The sequence below is a fragment of the Mustela nivalis genome (genome assembly GCF_964662115.1).
Source record: "Mustela nivalis genome assembly, chromosome: 14".
NCBI lineage: Eukaryota > Metazoa > Chordata > Mammalia > Carnivora > Mustelidae > Mustela > Mustela nivalis.
The window spans coordinates 63010971-63033926 of NC_139033.1; the positions used below are offsets into that span (position 1 = coordinate 63010971).

At 41.0% G+C, this 22956-nt stretch overlaps 1 protein-coding gene and 1 long non-coding RNA gene across 2 annotated transcripts in view; one reads left to right on the plus strand and one right to left on the minus strand.

Moving 5' to 3' along the window:
- CHST9 (carbohydrate sulfotransferase 9) overlaps positions 1-22956 on the plus strand; it is a 228629-nt gene that overhangs the window by 185874 nt on the left and 19799 nt on the right. Inside the window, exon 4 of the mRNA XM_082698877.1 lies at positions 12866-12903. Coding sequence (XP_082555003.1) covers positions 12866-12903 — 38 coding nt within the window. The remainder of the gene's footprint in view (positions 1-12865; positions 12904-22956) is intronic.
- Positions 1238-14955, minus strand: LOC309847951. The gene is made up of 4 exons (XR_014302739.1): positions 14832-14955; positions 9775-9893; positions 5170-5314; positions 1238-1559 (listed from the first exon to the last, which is right to left on the minus strand). It is a non-coding gene; the product is annotated as an uncharacterized lncRNA (long non-coding RNA).

Here is a 22956-nt window from a genome sequence, read left to right on the forward strand (position 1 = left end):
GTCCAGGAACCAGATGGATGGATGAGAACGAATGAACACTCCCTATAACAAATAACTCAGGAAGGCAGTTAACTGAAACGTACAAAATAAGAGTTGCCTCTAAGTAAACCTGTAACATTTTACACTGATTTCTTAGTGGCCCAATTAAATGTGAGCAAGGGGAATAAAGGATATGATATGGATTTAGATTTCCTCTCCAGTTTGTTCTGCTTGTAGTAAGAAATAATTGATGCCTATCCTGTGGAAGTTCAAGTACAGCATGATGGTTTGATTTACAGATACTGTGAGATGATTATCACCATAGGTTCAGTGAGCATGCATCATCCCGTAATAGATAAAACAAAAACAAAAGAAAGAAGGAAAAAAGGTTTCTCCTGTGATGAGAACTCCTAGGATTTACTCTGTCAACAGCTTTCCTGTGTATCAAACAGCAGTGTTCGCTGTAGTCATCAGATCGTACATTTCATCGTAATACTTGTTTATCTGTAACTGGCAGTTTGTACCTTTTGACAGACTACCTTTCTCCAATCCTCCCCGCCCAACCACGGCATCTTCTGCTTCTCTGGTAGCCACGTATCTGATCTTTTTCCCTATGATTTTTGTTTCTTTCTTTTTTTTTTTTTTTTAACTTCCACACAGAAGTAAGATCACACAATATTTGTCTTCTCTCTTCTCCAATGTTTATAGAACTTTAGAACTCTAGTACATGTTATCAGACCTGTGTTAGCTACATCAAGATCTCAGTTCTGCTTCAATGTTCTTGTGTAAAATGAAGTTTATGAATTCTCTCTAAGTGTATCTAAAATTTTCTTCTGGTAAGTCCACGATTTGGTTGTCCTGGCGATAAATGCTTGGATCCTACAATCATTTCCTCTGTCTTTCCTATAATCGTGATAAGAGATACTGGCTGCATTTACTGAGCATCTACTATGTGCCAGGCATTGTGCTAATTATGGTACATGCATTCTGTCATTCCTCCCTTATGAAAACCTCATGAGGTAGGTATTGTTCTGATAATCCCCACTTTAGAGAAACGAAGTTTAGAAACAAGGTTAAGAGATGCTAAGTAAATTGTCCAAGATCGCACAGCTGGTGAACAGAAGAGTTGGTGCTCATGTATCTTAAAACCCATGTATGTCTAACACCCAGGCCTGTGTTCTTAATCACTACATCCTACCATTATAGAATATTCCTTAAGTTGCAGTAAGTGTATACATTTGAAGAGACACATAAAGAGTTGTTTCACTTATTTTTTTTTAACGCTCTTTTAAAGTACAAGCTTGAATCCATGCCGCCCGGCACCCTAGGGCTCCGTGAAGTTATTCCATTTGAACAGATGGGGGAGCTTGAAGGCAGCTAATCTTTTTATTCTCCGAGTTCTCCGAAATAGACCCAACGGCTCAGTAATAAGCACCCACATTAGCTTTTACGACTAGTCCCGGTAATGACTTTCCAGGCTGCAGACTTCTAGAAGCTTGGAGGTAACTGCCAGCCTTACGTAAAAGTGTACATCTGGAGGACGACAAGACGTAATAGTAGATCCAGAGTCTGTGGTGTCCCTGGAAGGGGCAGAGGAGTCGGGCTTTAAGTATCATATTGACAAAATGAGTCTGTCGAATTCTTGAAGGGAGACAACCTGAGGCAGCAGAAAGCACACTGTGTGGAGAAGTAGACGGGTGGCGTATTTTGGGTACGTGAGGTATTTACATGGTTCAAAGGTCACGACTCTAATAAAATGTCTTCTCACAAAGTTCTTATTCCCATGTATACTCTCTTCCAACCTACCCACCCATACCCTTCCACATAAAGCAGTATTTTCAATAGTCTCTGCTTTGTTTCCTCTACGTTTCTTCTGCAAATAGAACCATATAGATATATTCATGTTCTTATCTCAGAGACATTTTCCATAGTGTGCTTTTATAAACAAATAGTTCTCTCTTGTGTGGGTGTACTTTAGTTGTTTCTAATGGGTTGTTTGTTGTCTTCTGTTATTCCTTTTAGTGCTTTCTTGAACAACCATGTGGTTGTTCAAGAAACCATATGGCACGGGTGTATCTTCGAGGGCAGATCTAGAAGTAGCAGTCAAAAGGTTGACTCAAGGGGCAAATTGTTGTGACGTTTTGTTAGAGGCTGATGAATTCTCCTCCTAAGGGGTGGTCATTGTGCCTCCAGGGCCAGTAAGGTGAGAGCGGATCCTTCCTGACTTAATGTCCTTGATACCACACCCTCGCTCCCTCATTTCATTTCTTATGCCTTTCCGGCCTCTCTCTTTAGCTTTCTGAGCACTTCTTCCTCTGATCACACCTAGCCCGACTTCTTCTCATTCTAGACATCTCATCCCTAGATGTCTTACATGGTGTCTCACCATGTACCCATTAGAAATCATTATCTTGCCCTCTAAAACCCCTCCATGGACGGTATCACCATCCAAGGAGACACCAAACTTGGAACCCACCAATTGTCTTGATTTCTCCCTTCCACTAACCCATCAAGCAGTTGCCTTTACCTGCTGCACATTTCAGCCAGGGGTCCCTCCTCTACTTCCCAATACCATTTTCCTGCCTCAGGATCTCCTCGCCTTCTCGCCTTTCCCCAAGGGCGTTGAAATGGCATCCTCGCTTGTCTTCTGTTTCTGACCCAGACCTTCTGAAAATCATCTCAACACAATGGCCATGATGAGACTTTCATGAATTTCAAATTTCTGTCTTGTTTACAATCAAGGGTGTTGAATTAACTTTCTATGATCGTTGCTGTATAGCTAATCCTTACAACGGATCTAGATTTCAGAAATGCTCTGACGTGTGTGGAAGAAATTTTAGGTAGCAATTTAATATAACAAGTATTCACAGGCTGCTTTCTGAAACAGACCCCTCCCAGGGTCAGTATTGTTACAGAAGAAACAGAATGTATCCAGTTATTTTAGAACTAGCATCGTGCTATTATAACCAGTTTTTACATAGCAAGTGTTCCCTCACAGACAAAAAAGAAAATCTTTTTTCTTTTTTACTGAATTTTAACAAAGTCAAGAAGAAGGGATCTTCTCGTTACATAAGATTGTGATTGGTGATTCAAACTACCAAGATATTATTGACCTTAATTTGGTTAACAGAGAATGATGAAATTTACCTCCTCTCATCTTAAGTTCTTATTTATACTATTCGGTGTTTTAAATGTAAGAAGAATTATACAGATGTAAGCACTCACTATGGCATGCTAGCAGATTTGCTATTATTTGCCTTACCATCAAACTTCAAAGGTTTATGTTCTTCGTTCTTTCAAGGGCAAAAAAAAGAGAGAGATTTTCAAATTTAAAAAATCACATAAAAATTCATCTATGAAATGGTTTAGGGATTTATGAGTATAAGTGCTTTGTTCAAATTATTACTGTCACAGTACCAACCAAACTTAACCAGAGATATAAATTTTCCAAAAGGAAGGAAAATAACAAAAGAAAATTATTCTGTTACCATTGAAAAACAGAATAATCAACATGTTTTCTTGTTAAGTTAAAAAAAAATGGTAAGCTCTAAAACCCCCAAATCTTTTCTTACAAAAAGCGAGAAGCTAGGGATCAATTTGGATTTAAATGAATATTAAATAATTTCCCTCTAATTAATTTTAATGATGTAAAATAAGTAAGTCTTTGATGAAAGAAGTCACTAGGGTACAACCATAGTGAACATAGCTCAACATGTTGAGCCTTGTGATTTCTACCATTTCTTGGGTATCAAAAAAGAGTTCCCACCCAGAATTGACTTAGGACACCTCCCTGTACTCTACCATCTCCCCCATCCCCAACCTCTCACTCTTTACCCCCACCCCTGGGCTAGGAGAGATGATTAGAAGATACTTAGGAACTCTGAAATGTAAAACAAACTAACAGTGGCAACATTCCCCAAATTGTTAAAAAATATACTAAAAGTAAAGGAAATGAAATTAAAGTATAAAAACGAAGCATCTGTCCTCTCCAGTGTAGATCTTGTAGGTTGATACCCGAAAAATGGTGCCCTGTGGAGCCACCCAAAAGTTGCCCATTTTCCCCTGGTCTTTGTTGCCTGAACCACAGACCCACCGTAAGCCACAGCATGACCCTGGGTCTTACAGAGGGACCCGTGAAAAAAACCCTAGCCTTATCCTTTTCTCTCCATAGGAACCCTGATCTAAGCTATCCAAACAAACGCTGGAGGTATGTTTACCTTCTGTACAAAAAGCTGCTAGATTGACTAACAATTACAGCCCATTAACAACCCTTTCAGCTGGTTCTAGCCTTAAGTGAGTAAGTGTTGATGTATGGAAAAGAGTTAATTGGAAAAAGATCCATATATATTGTCAGAAGTTCCTAGCAGTCTACAAGTTAGCTAGGAATTAACCAGCTCACTTCAGTGTTCCCATTTAGTGTCACTCTTTAAAAAAACAAACAAACTAACAAAAGCAACAACAACAACAACAACAACAACAAAACTTGTTTGACTTAAAATCCTGTTTGAATTTGAAAGCAAAACTCTTCTTTAAGTGTGATCACCAGTGGTCAGTGGTTTAATCAATCCTGGCTATGCAGAGCAGCCTCCATAAAAGAATCAAGTAATTAATTAAAGGACAGAGTTCAGTGACATTCTGTGTTGGAGAACAGTGCAGATCCAAGGAGATTGGCTTGCCCAGAGAGCATGGAAGCTCTGCCCCCTTCCCACATACCTTGCCCCGTGCATCTTCCATCAGGCTGTTCCTGAGTTAGAATTCATAACCTTTGACTCGGATCCGGGACCAGTGAGAAGATATGCTCTGAAACTAGTCTTCTAACTTGCTAGCGCCTGACAGTAAATCTTTATGTTAGCTTGTCTTAGTTTAGCAGAGAGACAGCATCTCTTCATACTCACTGCAAACGATGTAAACTTTTGAATTCCATCACCTGAGGAAGCATCAAACCACTCAAACATAAGTAAAATACAACTCTTGCCCCAAATTGTAATTTGACATTTATTTCCGTCTCTCTACTTGTAAAACAAGTCTTAGTCATCTCTCTGCAGAAGTTTGCCTGATACTCACCTCTTCCTTGAGCTCACTCTATATTTTAAAAATAAAATATTTTTATTTTTTTTTTATTTTATTTTAAACTTAACCATTGCTGACCGGAGCTGATGATCCCATTTCCACCATTACTTGCCAAATTACCTGCTTTAAACGGGCTCTACTTCCTTGTTTCCACATTTGCATGAAGCACATCTTCTCCCAAGTCACTTAAGCTTAAGCTCTTGGTCACCTCTGAGCATTGAGTCATGTATAGAATTGTTGAATCATTATAATTATAGATCTGAAACTAATATAATAGGATTTGTTAATTATACTTGAATAAAAAATTGAAAACAAAAAAAACACACACCAAGCCAGAACACAAAAGATCTTGACCATCTTTAATTCCTTTCTTTCCATTGTCCCACCGCCTCAGCCCCCCATCTGAATTGTTACATCGACTTTGCTCACTCAGTGTGTCATAGTCACCTCCATTCTTACCAGCGGTCCCCCTCCTCAAGTCATAACATTGTTAGATTTATCTTTAAACAGTTTTGATCAATTTCTGGCTCAAAAACCTTCCGGAGCTCCCTTACCAAACAAATGTCAGAATCTCCCCCTAAGTATTTAGACCCCTCTGTGACACTGGTTTAGCCCACAGGTTTTGCCTTGCCTCTTATTCCTCACTAAGGTACAGACTCCCCTGAAGTCAAGGGCCACTGTTTACAACTCCCATACCTTCCCTGCGCACTTCCTGATTCTATGCTTTTGCTCATGCTTTTCCTCCTGGGTAAAATGACTCTCTTCCAATCATCTTCTGCTAATGTCCTACAGATACAATGCTATCTTCTCCATGAGGCATCCCTAGGTGCCCCCACCAAACATCACCTCTTTTTGGGGGGCGGTGACAATTCTATGGAAATTTTCAAGCTCCCTCGTTCTTTTTAGAGCCAAAGAGCCTAAGTGCTTAGAAACAATCTTAGAAACCCTTTGTCCTTGAAGCACTATCGTTATGTACCAAAGACAAAGACTGAAGGAGTAAAGTTGTTTACTAAGTACCTTAGAGCTTGATAGCGGTAAAGCCAAGAGCAGAAAAGTCTGAAAGTAAATCTGTCACCATTTCTACTATATCAAGATTTAAATACCCTTTGATCTGCATACGTATACAATTTACCAATAATCCGTTTCAGCTTTGTGATTTCACATGGTTGCCTTTTTCTGTGCCCATCCTGTTTCTTCTACTTTATTCTGTGCCTCCAGCACACCAAGCGTATTGTCCAGAATAGATGCTCATTAAAATGTTGCTGTAGGATCAAATGAATGAATTTCAATAGACTCAAAGTATCTCTAGGTTTGGGGATAATCTGAAATCCTTTGGCCTGAGGACAGTGGCTATTGAGAGCTCGTCCATTCTTTACTTAACCAGTATTTTTTTGAGGAGTTCAGATTACATATTGAACTCACAAAATATGAACATTTAATTGAATACCCCAAATATATTTTGAGACAAAGAAAAGAAACCAGTATTAATGCATCTATCTTTTAGGCTGAATTAAATTCACTTTGATAATAGACCGTTAACTCAAATTCAGATTATTTGAATTTGGAAGCATCAGCCCAGAGAGGGGATCATAATTTGAATTTGAGTTAAATAACCAGTCACTGTAACCAGTGTAACCACTGTAACCAACTTAACTAAAATAAGCTAAGAAATAAATAATAGCAATCTAGTTTTTCAGCTTGTACCATAAAATGTATCTAGGTACTTTCCTGCCTGCCTCACATTGGCATGTGTGTATACACACAAGTGTGTCACATGACACACACGCACACACGCACGTGCGTGCAGTCCACTTGCACCACACTTATCTTTGAAAAATGGATTGCTGTAGCTCCAGAGGGAAATTCTCTGATGGTGGTGAAGAATGAAGTCATTCATTATTGTGACAATTAAATTGTTATTACTATTGTCATTGTTATTTAAAGTCCCAATTGGGTGCCTGACTTTTTCTGCAGTAGAGTTATAAACAATGAATGCTGATCTTTAAAGTGTCAAGAGATCAAGTTAGTAGCTACATATGACTACCTAACGACCGCTCTTTCCAGATAGCTCTCAGCGGGGGATACAAAGCAATTGATAGCACTCTTCAGGACCAAGTGGAGAGATAACGTTTCTACACTATATATATGGGGACATGGTCTTGGTAGCCATCTGTCACAGAAACAGACTGACTTCAACCAACAGATTGCATCAAACTCATTTTCTAGACAAAGAAACTGAGGCTTGACAGAGAAGGGAGCATCAGCCCAGAGAGGGGATCATGAGCTCCCATAATTCACTTAGCCCCTAGGTTCCTGCACCCCTCATCCTTTTTTCTCTCAGTGTTTGAGGGCATTGTTCCTTCAGTTTGTGCGAAGTTGGTTGGAGGTAGGCACCATGGGTTTGATTGATACAGCAATTTGCATCTCAAGGCATCGCTCGATAAATACAGGGCAATGAAAGGCCACTCTCTCACAAACCAATTTCCCCCTCTGGGCTGACTTTAGAAGCTCATTGATGTCACTTCCTTCCTCAGTCAGCAAGTGAATTTTCTTTAATTCTCAAGACCAGCTGTCCATGCTGTCAACAGAAAGTTATTAAAATTCCTTTAAAGTGAATAAAAATAGCCTAAAAGCAAATGTACTTGGAAACAGGAAAGAATCAGTATGCAAAGTCCACAAACCTCTGAGCAAAATAATGTTGATCCAACCAGAGATTTCAAACATTGTATATTCAAGATGCTAGAAAAAATAATTAAAAGATGCTAAAACGCATACTTCTTAATCTTTTATTAGCAAGGGCTTATGCAGTTACCATTTAGGCCGAAAATTCCATTCCTCTTTTTCAGATATGATTTGAATAAACTTGGGAATGACTTAGGTTTTCCTGGAGTGGGATTCCCTCTTTTTTTCCTGCATCGGCCAGAGAACATATACATCTCCACCAGCCTAAGACTACCCATAAGCAGGAGAAAAGAAAAATTATCATTAACTGCAATCATAACCACTAGGGCCAAAAAATAATTATATAATTTTATATTTTAAGTCATTAGAGTTTTAATAGCTAAAGGGAGGAGATGATTTTTCTTATGTTTAAATAACTGTAACTCACAGAAGTGGTCTGTCTGGCTTCTGAGTCCCTGGGATCCTCTAGCGACTGAATGACCTCAGGAATTAGAAGCCTGCCCTGTTATCTTCTGAATCAGCCCTTGCCTTACCCCCGATCCCCCAGCATGGCACCCACCTTGTTGTCTGAGCTGCACCTGACCTGCTAATTAAGTCCATCCGAAACATGGAAGTGTTTCCTGCCACTTCTACCACGAACTGTCGCCTGCCTCTTCCTCTTTTGGACAGATGACCCAAATCCTGGACTCACTTAGATCCTTTGCCAAGGAAATCTGTATCCAGCCTGTCTTGTCATCCCAAGACATGGCCCAGGTTTGTGTCTTGGATTCCTACCCATAGCTGGAGCCAGGGCTCTCCCAAGTGTATTACTCTTACAGTTCTGGAAGTCAGATGTTCAAAATGGGTTTTACTATACTAGAAGAAAGGTATGGCAAGACTGCATACCTTCAGGAGGCTTGAGGGGAGAATCCACTTCCTTCTCTTTTCCAAGTCTAGAGGCTGACCACCTTCCAGGCTCGTGGTCTCTTTTGGCCACGGCATCCCTCTGACCCCCACTTCCATTGTCACATCCCCTTTCCTCTGACTTTGGTTCTCCTACTTCTCTCTTAAAAGGACCCTTGTGATGCCATTGCTCATACCCAGATAATCCCAGATAATCTTCCCATCTCAAGACCTTTAATTTAATCACATCTGTAAATTCCCTTTGCCATGTAAGGTACGACATTCACGGGGTCCAGAGTTTAGGATATGGACATGGTGGGTGCGGGGGGGGGGCATTATTCTATTTACCATACTTGCCATGTCAGTTTTCATAACCTAGATACCTTCATTTTAGTTATGGGGACAAGCCCATAGGGCTCCCTTAATCACTTCTTTTTATATTCTGTTCCTTTCCCCCCTCCCCCATCTATTTGGGGACACCAGTCTCTACACGTTCCCTTCACTGAAAACCTAGGGCTTGCCCTCGCTCCCTTTCCTGTACTTGCCACATCCACACAGTCTCCAGAACTTACTTGAGAAAGACCAGGCGTCCTTCCATCCCAGTTTTCCCTCCTGGGCTGAAAACCTCCTCCCTCCTGCCTGAGCACTGGACATGCTCATTGCTCTCTCTGCCTCCTGTCTCCCACTCACCGTCATCCCGTCCTCCACACAATTACCAAAGTCATCTTTCTCAAGCACGGCTTTGGTCACCTCACCCCTGCTGAAAAACCTCTGCTGGCTTTCCACAGCCTCAAAAACGCTTCTCAACCTCACCTCAAGCCAGAGACGCCCCAAGGTTGTTCTCTTACCCTCTTCCCACCCCCGCTACTTCTCACCTGCTCCAGTATACACTCTCTTTCTCTAAACCACTAGAACCTCTCGAGATGCATCCAAATACACCCTCTGTTCGCCTCTGAGACTATTCTTCCTGTCACAACTCCCTGGAATGCCCGTCGCTTATCCTTTGCCTGCGAAATGCATGCTCCCTTCCTTCTAATCCTCCCAATTCTGGAGACAAGGAGATATTGTGAACTCTTAGTTATAGATGGCCAAACAGGCTGGGCCTTCGTTAACTGGCCCCAAATCAGACACCTAGTAAATGGCAGGGCTGAGATTAGATACCAGATTGTTCCCTGCTCTGTTCACTAGCGTCCAGTGGGCTGCTGCGTTATTAGATGATGATGATCTGATTGCTTGGGCTCTCATTTTTCTCTTGAGTTACTTCAGAGTTCCCTCCGTTCCTAAGGAAACAAAAGGAAGGCTTTATACTGCTGCTGCCACCCCAGGCTCCCTCCTGCCTCTTCGCAGTTAGCAACAAGCATTGAGTGCTCTTTTATTTTTTTTTATAATTTTTTAAAGTTTTTTATAAACATATAATGTATTATTAGCCCCAGGGGTACAGGTCTGTGAATCGCCAGGTGTACACACTTCACAGCACTCACCATAGCACATACTCTCCCCAATGTCCATAACCTCACCCTTCTCTGGAACCCCTTCCCCCAGCAACCCTCAGTTTGTTTTGTGAGATTAAGAGTCTCTTATGGTTTGTCTCCTTCCTGATCCCATCTTGTTTCATTTGTTCTTTTCATAACCCCCAAACCCCTCACGCTGCATCTTCACTTCCTCATATCAGGGAGATCATATGATAATTGTCTTTCTCTGATTGACTTGTTTCACTTAGCATAATACCCTCTAGTTCCATCCACGTCATCGCAAATGGCAAGATTTCATTTCTGTTGATGGCTGCATAGTATTCCATTGTGCATATATACCACATCTTCTTGATCCATTCATCTGTTGATGGACATCTAGGTTCTTTCCATAGTTTGGCTATTGTGGACATTGCTGCTATAAACATTCAGGTGCACGTGCCCCTTCGGATCACTACATTTGTATCTTTAGGGTAAATACCCATTAGTGCAATTGCTGGGTCGTAGAGTAGCTCTATTTTCAACTTTTTGAGGAACCTCCACGCTGTTTTCCAGAGTGGTTGCACCAGCCTGCATTCCCACCAACAGTATATTGAGTGCTTTTTTTAAAATGCACATTTGACCACATAGTTCCAATGTTCCTCCCCACACCCTGCCCTAAATTTCCTTAATAACTGACTTCCCACAGCTCTTGCAATGATCATAAATCTCCCAGAAGTGGTCTATGTTACTTGCTTCCCTGCCTCATATTACACACCTCATATTACACACCCTATGTCTCTACTCTGGCCATGATGGCTTCCTCCCCATGCCTTGGACCCACCCTGCTCCCCTTATAGCCTAACTTTGCACATGCTCTTCCTTCTGCTGGATGTTCTACTCCTTTTTCTAGGCAAGACTGGTGCTCTAATTCAAAAGGCCAAGCTTTTTCCACAAATCATGTTGCCTCTTCTTCAAACATTCTGTGTATAATCCAACACAAGATATCTAATTATTAAAACATATCAAGAGTATCTCATAGAGCAATGCCATTAAGAAAGGAAGGAAATGGGTTCTTATTATCTGAAGACTCCAAGATTGGCCCCTGGCATTTTGTAACAGTGGTGTGATAGTCCGCTCTTAACGCTGTCATTCCAATTTCTGTGCTCCTTACGCTGCTGCCGTATCTCATAAAACACTTGGCCTAGTGCTTGAATCCTTAGTGAAATGTTCAAATGTGCTTTTTTTGGTTCACTAATTGATTAGTAAATATCAATTATTCATTACATGTATTAAAAAAAAAAAGTTTGGCAGTTTGTTAAACAACTAATCTTGCAACTATCATACAACCCAGTGATTGTTCTCCTGGGCATTTATCCCAAAGAAATAAAGCCTCACCCTCACAAAAAAAGCCTGCATGCAAATGTTGATAGATGCTTTATTCATAATAGTTAGCAGATGACCTTCAGTAGGTGAATAGCAACACACCTTGCCCCTCCACACCATGGAATACTATGCAACAATGAAAAGGAAAGATTGAACAGGAATACACAGGCCAACATGGCTGCCTCTCTGGGGAATTCTGCTGAGTGTGGGAAACCAACCTCAAAGGTTATAATGAAGGATTCCATTCATTTAATATTCCTGAAATGGATGGAGAACAGATTAGTGGTTGCCCAGGGCTAAAAGGAGGGAGGAGGTGGTAGGAAATAGATGGGGCTCTAAGAGCACACCAGGAAGGATCCTCGCAGTGATGGAAATGCTCTGGGTCCTGACTGCATCAGTGTCAGCATCCTAGCTTTTGATCTACGGGATGTTACCATCAGGGGAAACTAGGTAAATGGTACCCTTGATCTGTCTATATTGTTTCCTAAAAATGCAAGTGACTGTGCAGTTATCTTATTTAAAATAAAAATAAAATAAAAGTAGTAAAAATGAAAATAAAATAAAATAATAAAATAAAATAAAAATTTTTAAAGACATGTTTAATCAAGGGTGTATCATATCATACCAAGATGTTCACAAGCACTTAATAACTCTAGTGGTGCAAAATTTCTTCTTTCCCCTCTTTCTTAGTTGGTTGGTTTGTTGATCATTTATTATTACTAAGGATTTTTTTTCTTCTACGTAAGACATAAACAACACTGATCGTTTTCAGGCTGTTTCACCATGAAGCTTTACCATTTTAGCATCTTTATTCTTTATATTCTTGTAACCTTTCATACATTACCATGATTTTTTTTTTTTGTCCTGACCAAGATACCTTTCATAAAACTGCTGGTTTTCATTTTAACCACTGCGGCACCTTAAAAACAATGTATAATAATGTCTTTATTATCTTCAGGAGTAAAAGAAAAGATTTTAAAAGTAGTGTTGGTGCCACCTGCCACGTTAGAGCTCCTTCTCTGGTCCTCAAAGTTCCAGGAGCTCAGTGTTCATATTATACTTGAACAGGTTGTCATGGTTTGGAAACCTTTGATTGGCTGTTGTTCAAGTTTTTACTCAGTCCTTTTTATTTCTCTACTTCTCTGCCAAAGTTTCATGCAGTCTTCGGGTATCACCCTCACCGGATGTCCCCTCCATTCTCTTAACATTTTTGCCTCATGTGGTTTATTTAAGATTTGGCTTTTTTTTTTTCTTCCCAATTATTGGAGTGATCATAAAGGTCCATATCGCAATATAAGTGTTTACGCAGATAGCCCTTGACTGCTTTGGAATTTGAGTGAGAACAGAGCAGGATCAGTACTGCATTTTATTCATTTTTCACACTTTAATGTCACATTTATTTTTGCTTTCTTTTTCAGTGACTAGAGAAAAAATCCAGGAACATATCACCAACCAGGTATTTCTTCCCTTCTCATAAATTGTAGAGTTATGCTTTAGATGTTAATAGTTAAGCATTTGTAAATATGGAAAAAAAAGTTTTGCTAATTATTAAGTATGAGCAATATACATGCTGTTGGTTCTGAGAACAAATACATTGGTCAGACATGGATGATCACCTGCTTTCTCTGTCTCCCCATTCTCCTTCCTTCCCCCCCCCACCCCCCCCTCCCCACCGAAGGAAACAGTGGAGTAAAACACTGCCAGTTCTGATTTGCAAGGGTTCCCCTGAGCATATCATGACCTCTGCATTGATATTCTCATGGCTACAAATAGACACTTGTATCTAATTTTCCCTTAACTGAGTGACTTTCCTGTGTGAGCTTCCCAAGTTTTAAATTGACCAGCTGAAAGTCACTCCCTCCCAAACAGTTCCAAACAGAACCCCTCCCAGGGGAACCATACAAGTTGACTTTCCCTTCTGGTCTTTGATTTCTATGCAGCATGGTTAGCCAGCATCTTCCTGTCTGCTTCACTGCTATCCTACCCAGTCTTGTCACAGACTTATTTTTATTTGCTGGTAGATGGAGTCACTCTGTGTCACTGTTGAAGGAAGTTGACTACAGCCACCCATAAAGGGAGAACGTCACCAAACCCTGTCTTCCCCCACCCCACCTCTTCTTTCCAGAGGTGATAGGACTGTCATTCCCCAAAGGCTGCCCATGCCAGCACACTCCAGGAGAGCCAAGAGGGGCATGCTTGGGCTCCACTCACAAACACAAATCCCCATGTCCTTTTATTTTTTAATGGTTTTTCCCCAGGCATTAATTATAACTCACCCTTGCCAAGGAGAAGAGTGGTAAGTCTACTTTTAAACCAGTCAAGGGTACATTTTCAAAAGTCTTCTCATGCCCTCCCAGGTAAACTCCAAGTCTAGCCCTCATTGTCATTCCACCCCCATTAAGTTCTAGCTTCACCTAATCTGTGCCAGATGCCCCATAACTCATCAAGCTCTACAAATAGTTAACTCATTAAGCTAATGTACTATACTGCAAGTTCAGGAGGCAAAATGTAATGCCGATCAGGTACCATTTTGCTTTTGCCTGTAATTGGATATGTTGACTGATAGCAGCAGCCATCTTGATATTTGAAACGGCCGTCATTGCGCAATGGAAAAATCAGTGAGCCATTTCAAGTGGTTTATTTGCTTTTTGAGCTTCATTTCTTGATCACTGTATTTTCAGTTATTTGTATGTGCTCAAGTAGCTTGGTAAGGCTGAGCAACAGTTACCCGGTAAAGTTTATTGCTACCATTTTTATTTATTTAAGTCACATTGGGAATACTTTTTCTTATAAAGAGACCTGTTTTCTTTATTAAGTTAACAAGTTAAAGCAGTTGACCAACACATATATTAAGGCCACCTCTTATGGGCAGATTTTCATTTCCTATACTTTCTTTCTTTTTACATTTGGCTAAACTAACAGAATATGTGGACACCAAAATAGAACACCAAATATTTACTTGTAATCTGAAACACTGATGTGCTGCCAGATGAAATCATAATGGTTTCCAGTCCCAATAAGAGAGTGAGATTCTTTGGACTTTAACATAATGAGGAAGGGTCTTCAGTACCTTCGTTATACAAGGAAGGGTCTTAAGTATATTTTGTTATTCAGTCGTTCTCAGAACAGACAGTTGTGTTGTTCACTGTCTGCAGCTGGTATGTCTAATTTTACTATAGAATTCCTATTCTTTTATCTCCCAAGTAGAGAAGAGCTCTCCACTCTCACGAACACACAGACAATACAATACAAAGAGGCACCTTACACCTCTAATTTATTGATTTTGGCAGAGAACCAAGAAATGAAGTCACACCCCTTCTTTAAATCACTGGGCCAACTCCCGCCCCCATATTTGGCTTTTAAAAAACGAATTTGAAAACTCACTTTGGATGATCAATACAGTGTTCTTTATCAGAAAAGAATGTAAAACGAAGCACTGTTGAGCATTAATCTTTGCCCCTAAATCCTTCCCACCGGGCACTATAGATTGTGTAATTAAATTGAAACTGAAAATCGAGTCCTTTTTTTTTTTTTTTCCTTCTTTTTCCATTAAGTAAGCGACGAATTGCACACCAATGTGAGAAATCAGGGCTGGGGCGGATGGAAAGCTCCAGCCCCTTGGCCAATAGCCAGCCTGCATTTTTAGCCGACAGCAATTTTACCACACCTGAGCTCTGAGAACAAACAACTATTTGAGTTCTCTGGAGGGAACGCTGGATTCTTTCCTGTGTAATTCACTGGGGAAATTAGTATGCTTTTTTAAAGTAACTTGTTAACGCAGCTTGTTTACGAGAAGAGGACAAAAATGAGCAGTGAACCGCTTGGCAGCTTATGTCCCAGAATGGGATGAAAGCATGACCCATTTTTTCAGCTGTCTCTTTGGCAGTTCGGTGCTGCAACCATTTCCTCTCTGAAAAATGTTCCTTCTAGAGATGAAATCTCCTTTAGGTTTTCTGAATAATTTTTACTAGGGGAGATGAAAGATAATACCCTAAAATGCTACCAAAAATACCTTCAAAACCTCTATTAGAATATCGCCCCTACAGAATGGGAATACAGTGCATCAAACCTTCTCACTTCAACTTGGAAACTGCCTTCTTACAGAGTAGACAAGGGAAACCTGTAGTAAATTAATACCTTCTGTGTATGCCTTTTTGAATAGTAGATGATTGAAACCCATTGTGAATCAGGACTTTTTTTTTTTTACTTGGCAAGGTGACAGAGAGGGGCTTCATTTCTTGTGGAGAGGACATGCACGTTGGGGAGGCGCTGGCGGGGACAAAGGCTCACCCTCGCTGAATGGCCAGTTGAGAGAGAGCCAGCCCTGTTGCTGTGCCGTGAGAGCTGTGCGTTCGTTCCAAACTCCCACCAACTGGATGCTTTCAAACAATGGAAATGGGTTGTCTCTGTTCTGGAGGCTAAAAGTCAAAAAAATCCATGTGTCGATAGGACTTCCTGCTCCCACCAAACCTGTAGGAGAGGATCCCCCTCCTCGCCTCATCCTGGCTGCTGGGTGGCGGCCGGCAGTCCTTCGTGTTGACTTCCAGCTTCGGTCTCTGACTGTCGGCACGCGGCACCTCCCTGTGTGTCTCTTCTCTTCTCTCTCTCTTTTTTTAAAGATTTATTTTATTTCTCTGAGAGAGAGAAAAAGACAGAGAGAGAGTGGGGGGAGGGGCAGAGGGAGAGAAGCTTCAAGCAGATTCGCGGCAGAGTGCAGACTGGGAGGTGGGACTTCTGATCCTGAGATCATGACCTGCACCAAAACTAAGAGTCAGGATGTTGAACCAACTGAGCCATCCACGTGCCCCATCTCTTCTCTTCTTATGAGGACACCAGCCATATGGGGTTATGGTGCCATCCTAATGACCTCATCTTGACTCGATGACATCTGCAAGTACCCTCTCCCCAAATAAGGTCACACCGACAAGCATCAGGAGTAAGGAATTATATATACCCATCTGGGGGACACAGTTCAACTATAAAAATCGGGGGACCTCTGAGTGATCCTTGAACCCAACTTTCCCTTTGACCCCTGACCATTTATGATGTGACCTCCTGACACCCCTCCCTCCAGCTCCTCCTCTGCCCAGCCCTCCCCCACCCTGCACCTCTTCTTCCAGACCCTCATCTCGTCTGCTCCCTGTAACTCTCCTGCTTCTGTTCACCGCCTTTCCAATCACCTTCCCTGCTGCTCCTCTTTGCTTTCTAAAATACCAACCCTCTGTATCCATCTTCTGCTGCAAAACAAAAATCAGACCAAAACACCTCCCCCACATTTAGCAGTGATGACGAGCCCTCCTTGTGCATTATACTCCCATATGAGGTTTTGTTGCACAAACCTGAGACTGCGCTCCTACCCCACCCTTAGAAATGCTGGGTCAGGAGTTGGGTTCAGACTTAGCACAACCCTTAGACCAGGCCAAAAGGGGTCATATACTTTCCAAGACCCCAGACAGCACAAACGCAAAAATGCAAAGACTTTTTTCTTTGGAGCTTGGTGTTTTGTTGAAGTTTGATACTCAGCGGAGCGCACTTAATATAGGGGTGGCAGGACAGAGCAGCTGAGTCAGGCCCCCTGGTGCAGTGGAGTGGGGTTGGGCTTGGAAACCAAGGAAGGAGGGGCTTCGATAGCTTTAAGGTGTACTTCTGCCCTTCTCTCTGCTTTGGAGAGAGGTGGAGAGGGGGACACAGTTTCGGGTGATATTTAGAAACATCGGGTGATATTTCGGGTGATATTTAGCAATCCTGAGGTCAGAAAAGTGAGCTGTAAGTGAAGCATGATCCCTGGCCTCCACCCCTCCCAAGGAACCTAAAGAGACTGAGTCATCCACCTCCTTCAGCAGATCTAGTGTCTGGCCTGACTATGTCTTCTGCCTTGACTTCCTCCTAAAGGTCCACGGACCACTCAGGTCGTCAGTGACAGGGTGGCTCCCGGGGACAGTAGGGCTCCTATGGCTTCCAGGCCCAGGACCGTCCCCTTCTGGTCAAGCTGCAGACCCTGGATGGAAATGAGAGCCACGTATTGGGTATTGGTTACTTTGAAACTTCGAAATATTTAGACACAACAGTATGTGGGCCTCCATTCGTGCTCTTGCTCTGGGCCCAAAAATGTTGAGAATGATTCTGCTCACACACCTGCAGCTTTGAAACTCAATATGTGAGTCTCATAAAAAGCTCAGATTGAACCCACTCATATATTGTCTATAGGATAAAACCCTAGCCTTTGAATGTGAAACCCAGGGCCTTGTGCCCCCATAATACTTTGGACATCAGGCTCCTCCCTAGATTCATTTCCCATTCTGCTGCCTTCTTCTGTAAAACAATTGTGTGCTATAGAAACCTGTTCCACCATCATCCTAACCCCTTTTCCTGCACATGCAAAATTTACTCATATTCCAAGACCTAACTTAAATACCACCTCTTCCATGAAGCTCTCCTTCATCATGTAGCTAAGAATAATTTCTCCCTCTTCTATTCCCATACTATTTTTCAGTCCTTTTGCTACTGCTCCTTGCGTGTTCTACTCTAGTTTCCAATTATTTGTCCCTATATGATTTGTAACTGGATGATCTAATCCTAATGAGACAAAGTCATGTTTGGTTCATTTCAGTGTCTACCATTAGACCTTGCACATCATAAATAACCAACCAATTGCTGGTCAAATGTGAATTTTTTAAGTCACCAAATTATTGTCTGGATAGCCAGAGGGATGCTAAATGTGGGCAGCCCACTCCCTATACACGGTGCTGCTCTAAACTGTTGCGTCATTGATACCTACACGATGAGAACCAAGCGTTGTCCTGTGCCCTCCCCAGCAAGAAATCTCGGCTAGAAACAGAAAGGATAAGCTAAGAATGCACATGATCTCTATGAATAATGGTCCCACTGTCAGAGGGATGAAAGAATCAAAGGACAGGGAGACCCACACCTCTATTTTATCTTTGTGTCCACATCCCACCACAGCCTGTAGAATGTTAAATGGTTTGCTTGGGTCAAGACATGAGCACCAGACCTTCTTTTTTTTTTTTTTTCTCGAATGAATTTCTCAAATTTCAGTGTAGCATGAACTTCATAACTTCTAAATTTAAAGTGGGATTATATTACCTCGCACTATTCTTATCAAAATGGCCATGCACTCAAGGAGACAACTTTGACCTAAAGAGAGTTTCTCACTTCAAGTTTAGCACTAATGGAACTCATAAAGATCCCACCCCCCCTCATTCTCTTTGAAGATTACCTTCCAGAACTGGAAGTTATGCTTTAGAAAAGCTGTCCAATTTACAAGCCTTTTTTTAAGAATGCTTGAAAGCGAGACTGAAAGGCTCCCGAAGTGAAAGGAGCATGCATAGTGTTTAACAAAGCAGGATTTATAAAAGATGATCTTTATTAAAGGTCAGATGGCTTCCTATCTAGAAAATACGTAGGTGTAAATGTCAAAAGGCTGGGGCTCACCTCTTTAATCGGAAGCCAAGGAAATTAAAATATTGTGTAAGGGTGTCTGAGGAAACAGACAACAGAGAGCGGTCTGTGGAAATAAACCCTTAAGACAGAGGGAGGATGAGAAAATGGCCCTCGGGTACTTTAAAAGCATGAGCACTAGAAGCAAATAATGACGGAGATTAAGAGAATTGTTTATTAGCAACACTGCATGATCTATTAGCAATCAAATATGCAGATAGTTCTCACTCAAGCACTCAAAATGCGTCTGAATAATTGCAACCACTGATTGTGCCAGCCACTCAATGCTCCATCTCATTTATCTGTCATAACAACACTATGAGGATACATATTTTAATCTCCTTTTTCTACAGGTGGAAACTTAAGCTTGAAAGATTCCGTAATTTCTCAGGTTCTGCAGTGCTTTGCACTCAATTATTAATAATACCCGTCAACGCTGTTACTAGGCCCTTGATGAGCTTTCTGTGTGCAGGCTCAAGGCTCAATTTTACATAAAATTATCTCATTTAAACCTCATGTAAACCTTACAAGCAGTGATCTTGCGAGGTAGGTACAAATCAAGGGATTCACAGTCCATCAAGTGGCTTGCCCAAGATCACAACGCCAGGATTGAAATAATAGAACTTGACCGTGTAAGCACCAACCACTATTCTATACTGTTTGAAATACCTTTATTTAAAGGTACCTGGCTGGTGAGCGGCAGAGTCAGAATCAGAATCCAGACATACATCATTCTGAATTCCTTTCTTTTCGCTATTGGTCTATATCGTTACTAGTTCTGAAAGTTTTCCTATTAACTAAATGATCCCACCATGACCACCCTAATCCAGCACCCCAATTTTGACACTAATCCTGAAGCCAGTGATGGTGAGACCCTAGAACACAGCTACTTAAGATGGTTAGTTTTTTTCCCCTAAAGCAACAAGATGTGCCTATGCTCACTCTGGGGTTCCTGTTAAGCCTTAAATTACCTTTTAAATTAAGCAAGTGAAAAATCAAGTGAATCTGGTCCAAGAGAAAAACTATTTTGTCACCTGAATAGAGATTAAAAACTGAGGGGGAAAAAAAGCATACGTTGGGATAATCTGCTGCCCACTGGCAATTTTCCTCAGCAGAGCCCCAGCAGAAACACCATGAACATAAAACAGAATGGAAATAGACCAACTATAAAGATGTGCTCATATTCCTTTATTTTCCAGAAAAGTACCTTACTTCTAAAAACTCTCTTATAAGTTCTTCATTCTTGGTTATAACTGTGTCATTGTATATACCCTCATGTGAGAAAACCTGGGATATGGAAGCTCTGTGTCAAAAAGGTAGCATCTCATAAAAAGAACAAAAAGAGCTAATTTGCCATCTCGTGTAAAGGAATCACACCACCGTAAGACGTTACCATTTGATAACCCAATGAAATGGATCCCACGAATGATTTTCTTGTCAATCTGTTTTCCTTCTTTTTCTTCCCCTCTTTTGAGTTTTTCTAATCACATCCCTCCCTCCTTGCTAGCATAGCACTTGGAGCTCAAGAGGAATAATTTGGGTAATAGGAATTTTTCAGCTTAGCAGATTTTATGAGCCAAAATGGTTAGCACCTCGTTTGGGATTATTCTCTCCACACGGAACAACGAGCTTCAGCAGCCAAGTTCTAGGTGCCAAGAGTGCAATGATTAGCATTCCCCAGCTCGAACACCACCTCCACGTGGAATGTCTCTTTTTCATTTCTAGGATTAAAGCTTTGATCAAAATGGGCCACGAAGCCAACATGTCATCCTAGTTTGGTATATACTCAAACGACAGGGTTTGGTTTGGTTTGGTTTTGATTTTGTCTACCTTTAAACTATTTTACCCATATTGCTTTCTCCTCATAATAGGAATTGAGTAAGTCATCAAGTGAAAACTTGGTATCTTTGGGATTGTGGGAAAGAGATGCTTAAGGGGTCATCATTTTGAGTAAAAATGGCTGGTTGTCATAAAAATTTGTGTTTTAAGAAGTAGTGATCAAGGGGGGCCTGGGTGGCTCAGTGTGTTAAAGCCTCTGCCTTCAGCTCAGGTCATGATCCCAGGGTCCTGGGATCGAGCCCTCCATCGGGCTCTCTGCTCAACAGGGAGACTGCTTCCCCCCTCTCTCTCTGCCTGCCTCTCTGCCTGCTTGTCATCTCTGTCAAATAAATAAATAAAATCTTTAGGGGAAAAAAAAGAAGTAGTGATCAAGGGATCAGAAGTATTTTTGTAGTGTATACCTGTCATTGCTTAATTCAGATGTACTCTGTATTTTCCTTGCATTTTGAAACTTTAAATACTGTTTGATCTTTATCAGTGTGAATTTCACTATTTCCAATATTTGGCCACCCTAAATATTTCTAAAACCCCCCAAAAGGAAAAAAAGACAAGAAGTGGCCATTAATACTAGACCAACTCTCCAGAAACCACATTGTATATACAGTCTAGACCCCCTTAGTGCAGATCCCCTGGGCATCCATCAAGAAATTCCTTTTGAGTTTGTGTGAACTTTTGTGTTTACCTGCATTTTGTTGAGGAAGCGTTTCTTGGTCTTTTGTCAAAATCTCAGGAGTCCAAGAAAGTGTCCTAGAGAATTTTTCTTCCTCTCAATAGAGAGAAAAAGTGATCCCACTTATTTCTTTCATTATGCATAACTTGAAACCAATATCATTTCAACTTTATTTGTAAAGTAGCGCTTAGAACCGATTTCTGTTCTTGTAAAATATACAGATGAATAGTAAAAATTCAGAGTACCAGGAAGGATCCCTAGTGAAAGCTACCTTGTGTTTATTATCCTCCCTGTGGAAAAAGTTATTATTCACAGAAATGTTATGTTACATTCCATGGTCAGTCATCAAACAAGGAAGGAATAAACGCGATTCTTCACTGTTTCATCATGGGTATGCGCCTTGCTCAAAATGTATTAAAGGGGAATATTTTCATCATGCTATTACTGAATAATTAAATTAGGCCAATGTTCTGTGGATGTGGAATAATGTAATTTACTTTGTTGAATGATTAGCCAATCAGATTTCTCTCATTTTCTAAGGCAATGAATGGATTGACTAAAATGTGACCATAAACAAAATAGATTTTATTAGGCATAATCTACTTTGTAAACAAATGAAATTAATTCTCTGCCTGACCTAAAGCTTTGAAAATGAAAGACCAAAATTGAACACATGCTTCCAATTTTGGTTCTGTTACTAAGATGACACTTAATATAAAAGTTACAATTTAACTTCCCCTCAAGTATTCCATACTTGATACTAAATGACTCTTAGAAATATGTTCATCAACAGATGGGAGCCACTTATGGCCTCATAAACTCCAAAGCAAGTGAAATTATCTCAGCAAAATAGAAAGATTACAAGAAAGCCTCATCTGGTTATCTCAGAGATGATTAATGCATTGCATATTGGTTCAATGGCGCAATGAATATTGACAGATAATCACCCTTCCTCATATGAAAGAAATACGGAGGAGATGAATGCTACTCATGTATGTTTTTAATCAATCAATAAGCAATTTTAGTACATGCCCTATGCTTGGAGCTGAGCTTCGTGCGACGAGATGTGGAGGAAAGTGCCAGCACCGACCCTCTTCTAAGGGGATTGTCTCTCTTGGAAGAGAAGACTAACAGGCCTTAAGTGCTGCATAGAATGACAGACTGTGTTACTGCTTACTTGCTCTTAACCACCCAGTATAGACACTGTGGGAGTTCGGAGAAGTCAACAATCAACGAAAAGAGGCCAGGGAAGGATCATGGAGAACTTGAAACCACATTTATTTAGATTTGATTCAGCGGGAAGTACAATGAGCTGGCAACAAAGTTTTGAGAGTTGAGAAATGACCTCGGGAAAATGAGTGTGGAATTTTCTTAAAACCATATCCTGTATTTTCCTTTTTGCTCTGTCTCCAGTGGTACCAGCCACCAGCCTCTCTCCAGGCTACTCTGCTTCCCCTCCTGCCAGGCCCCCAGTCCATTCTCCACTGGGCAAGGAGAGTGAGCTTTATAAAACATCAGTCACATCATGTTCTTGACCTCCAG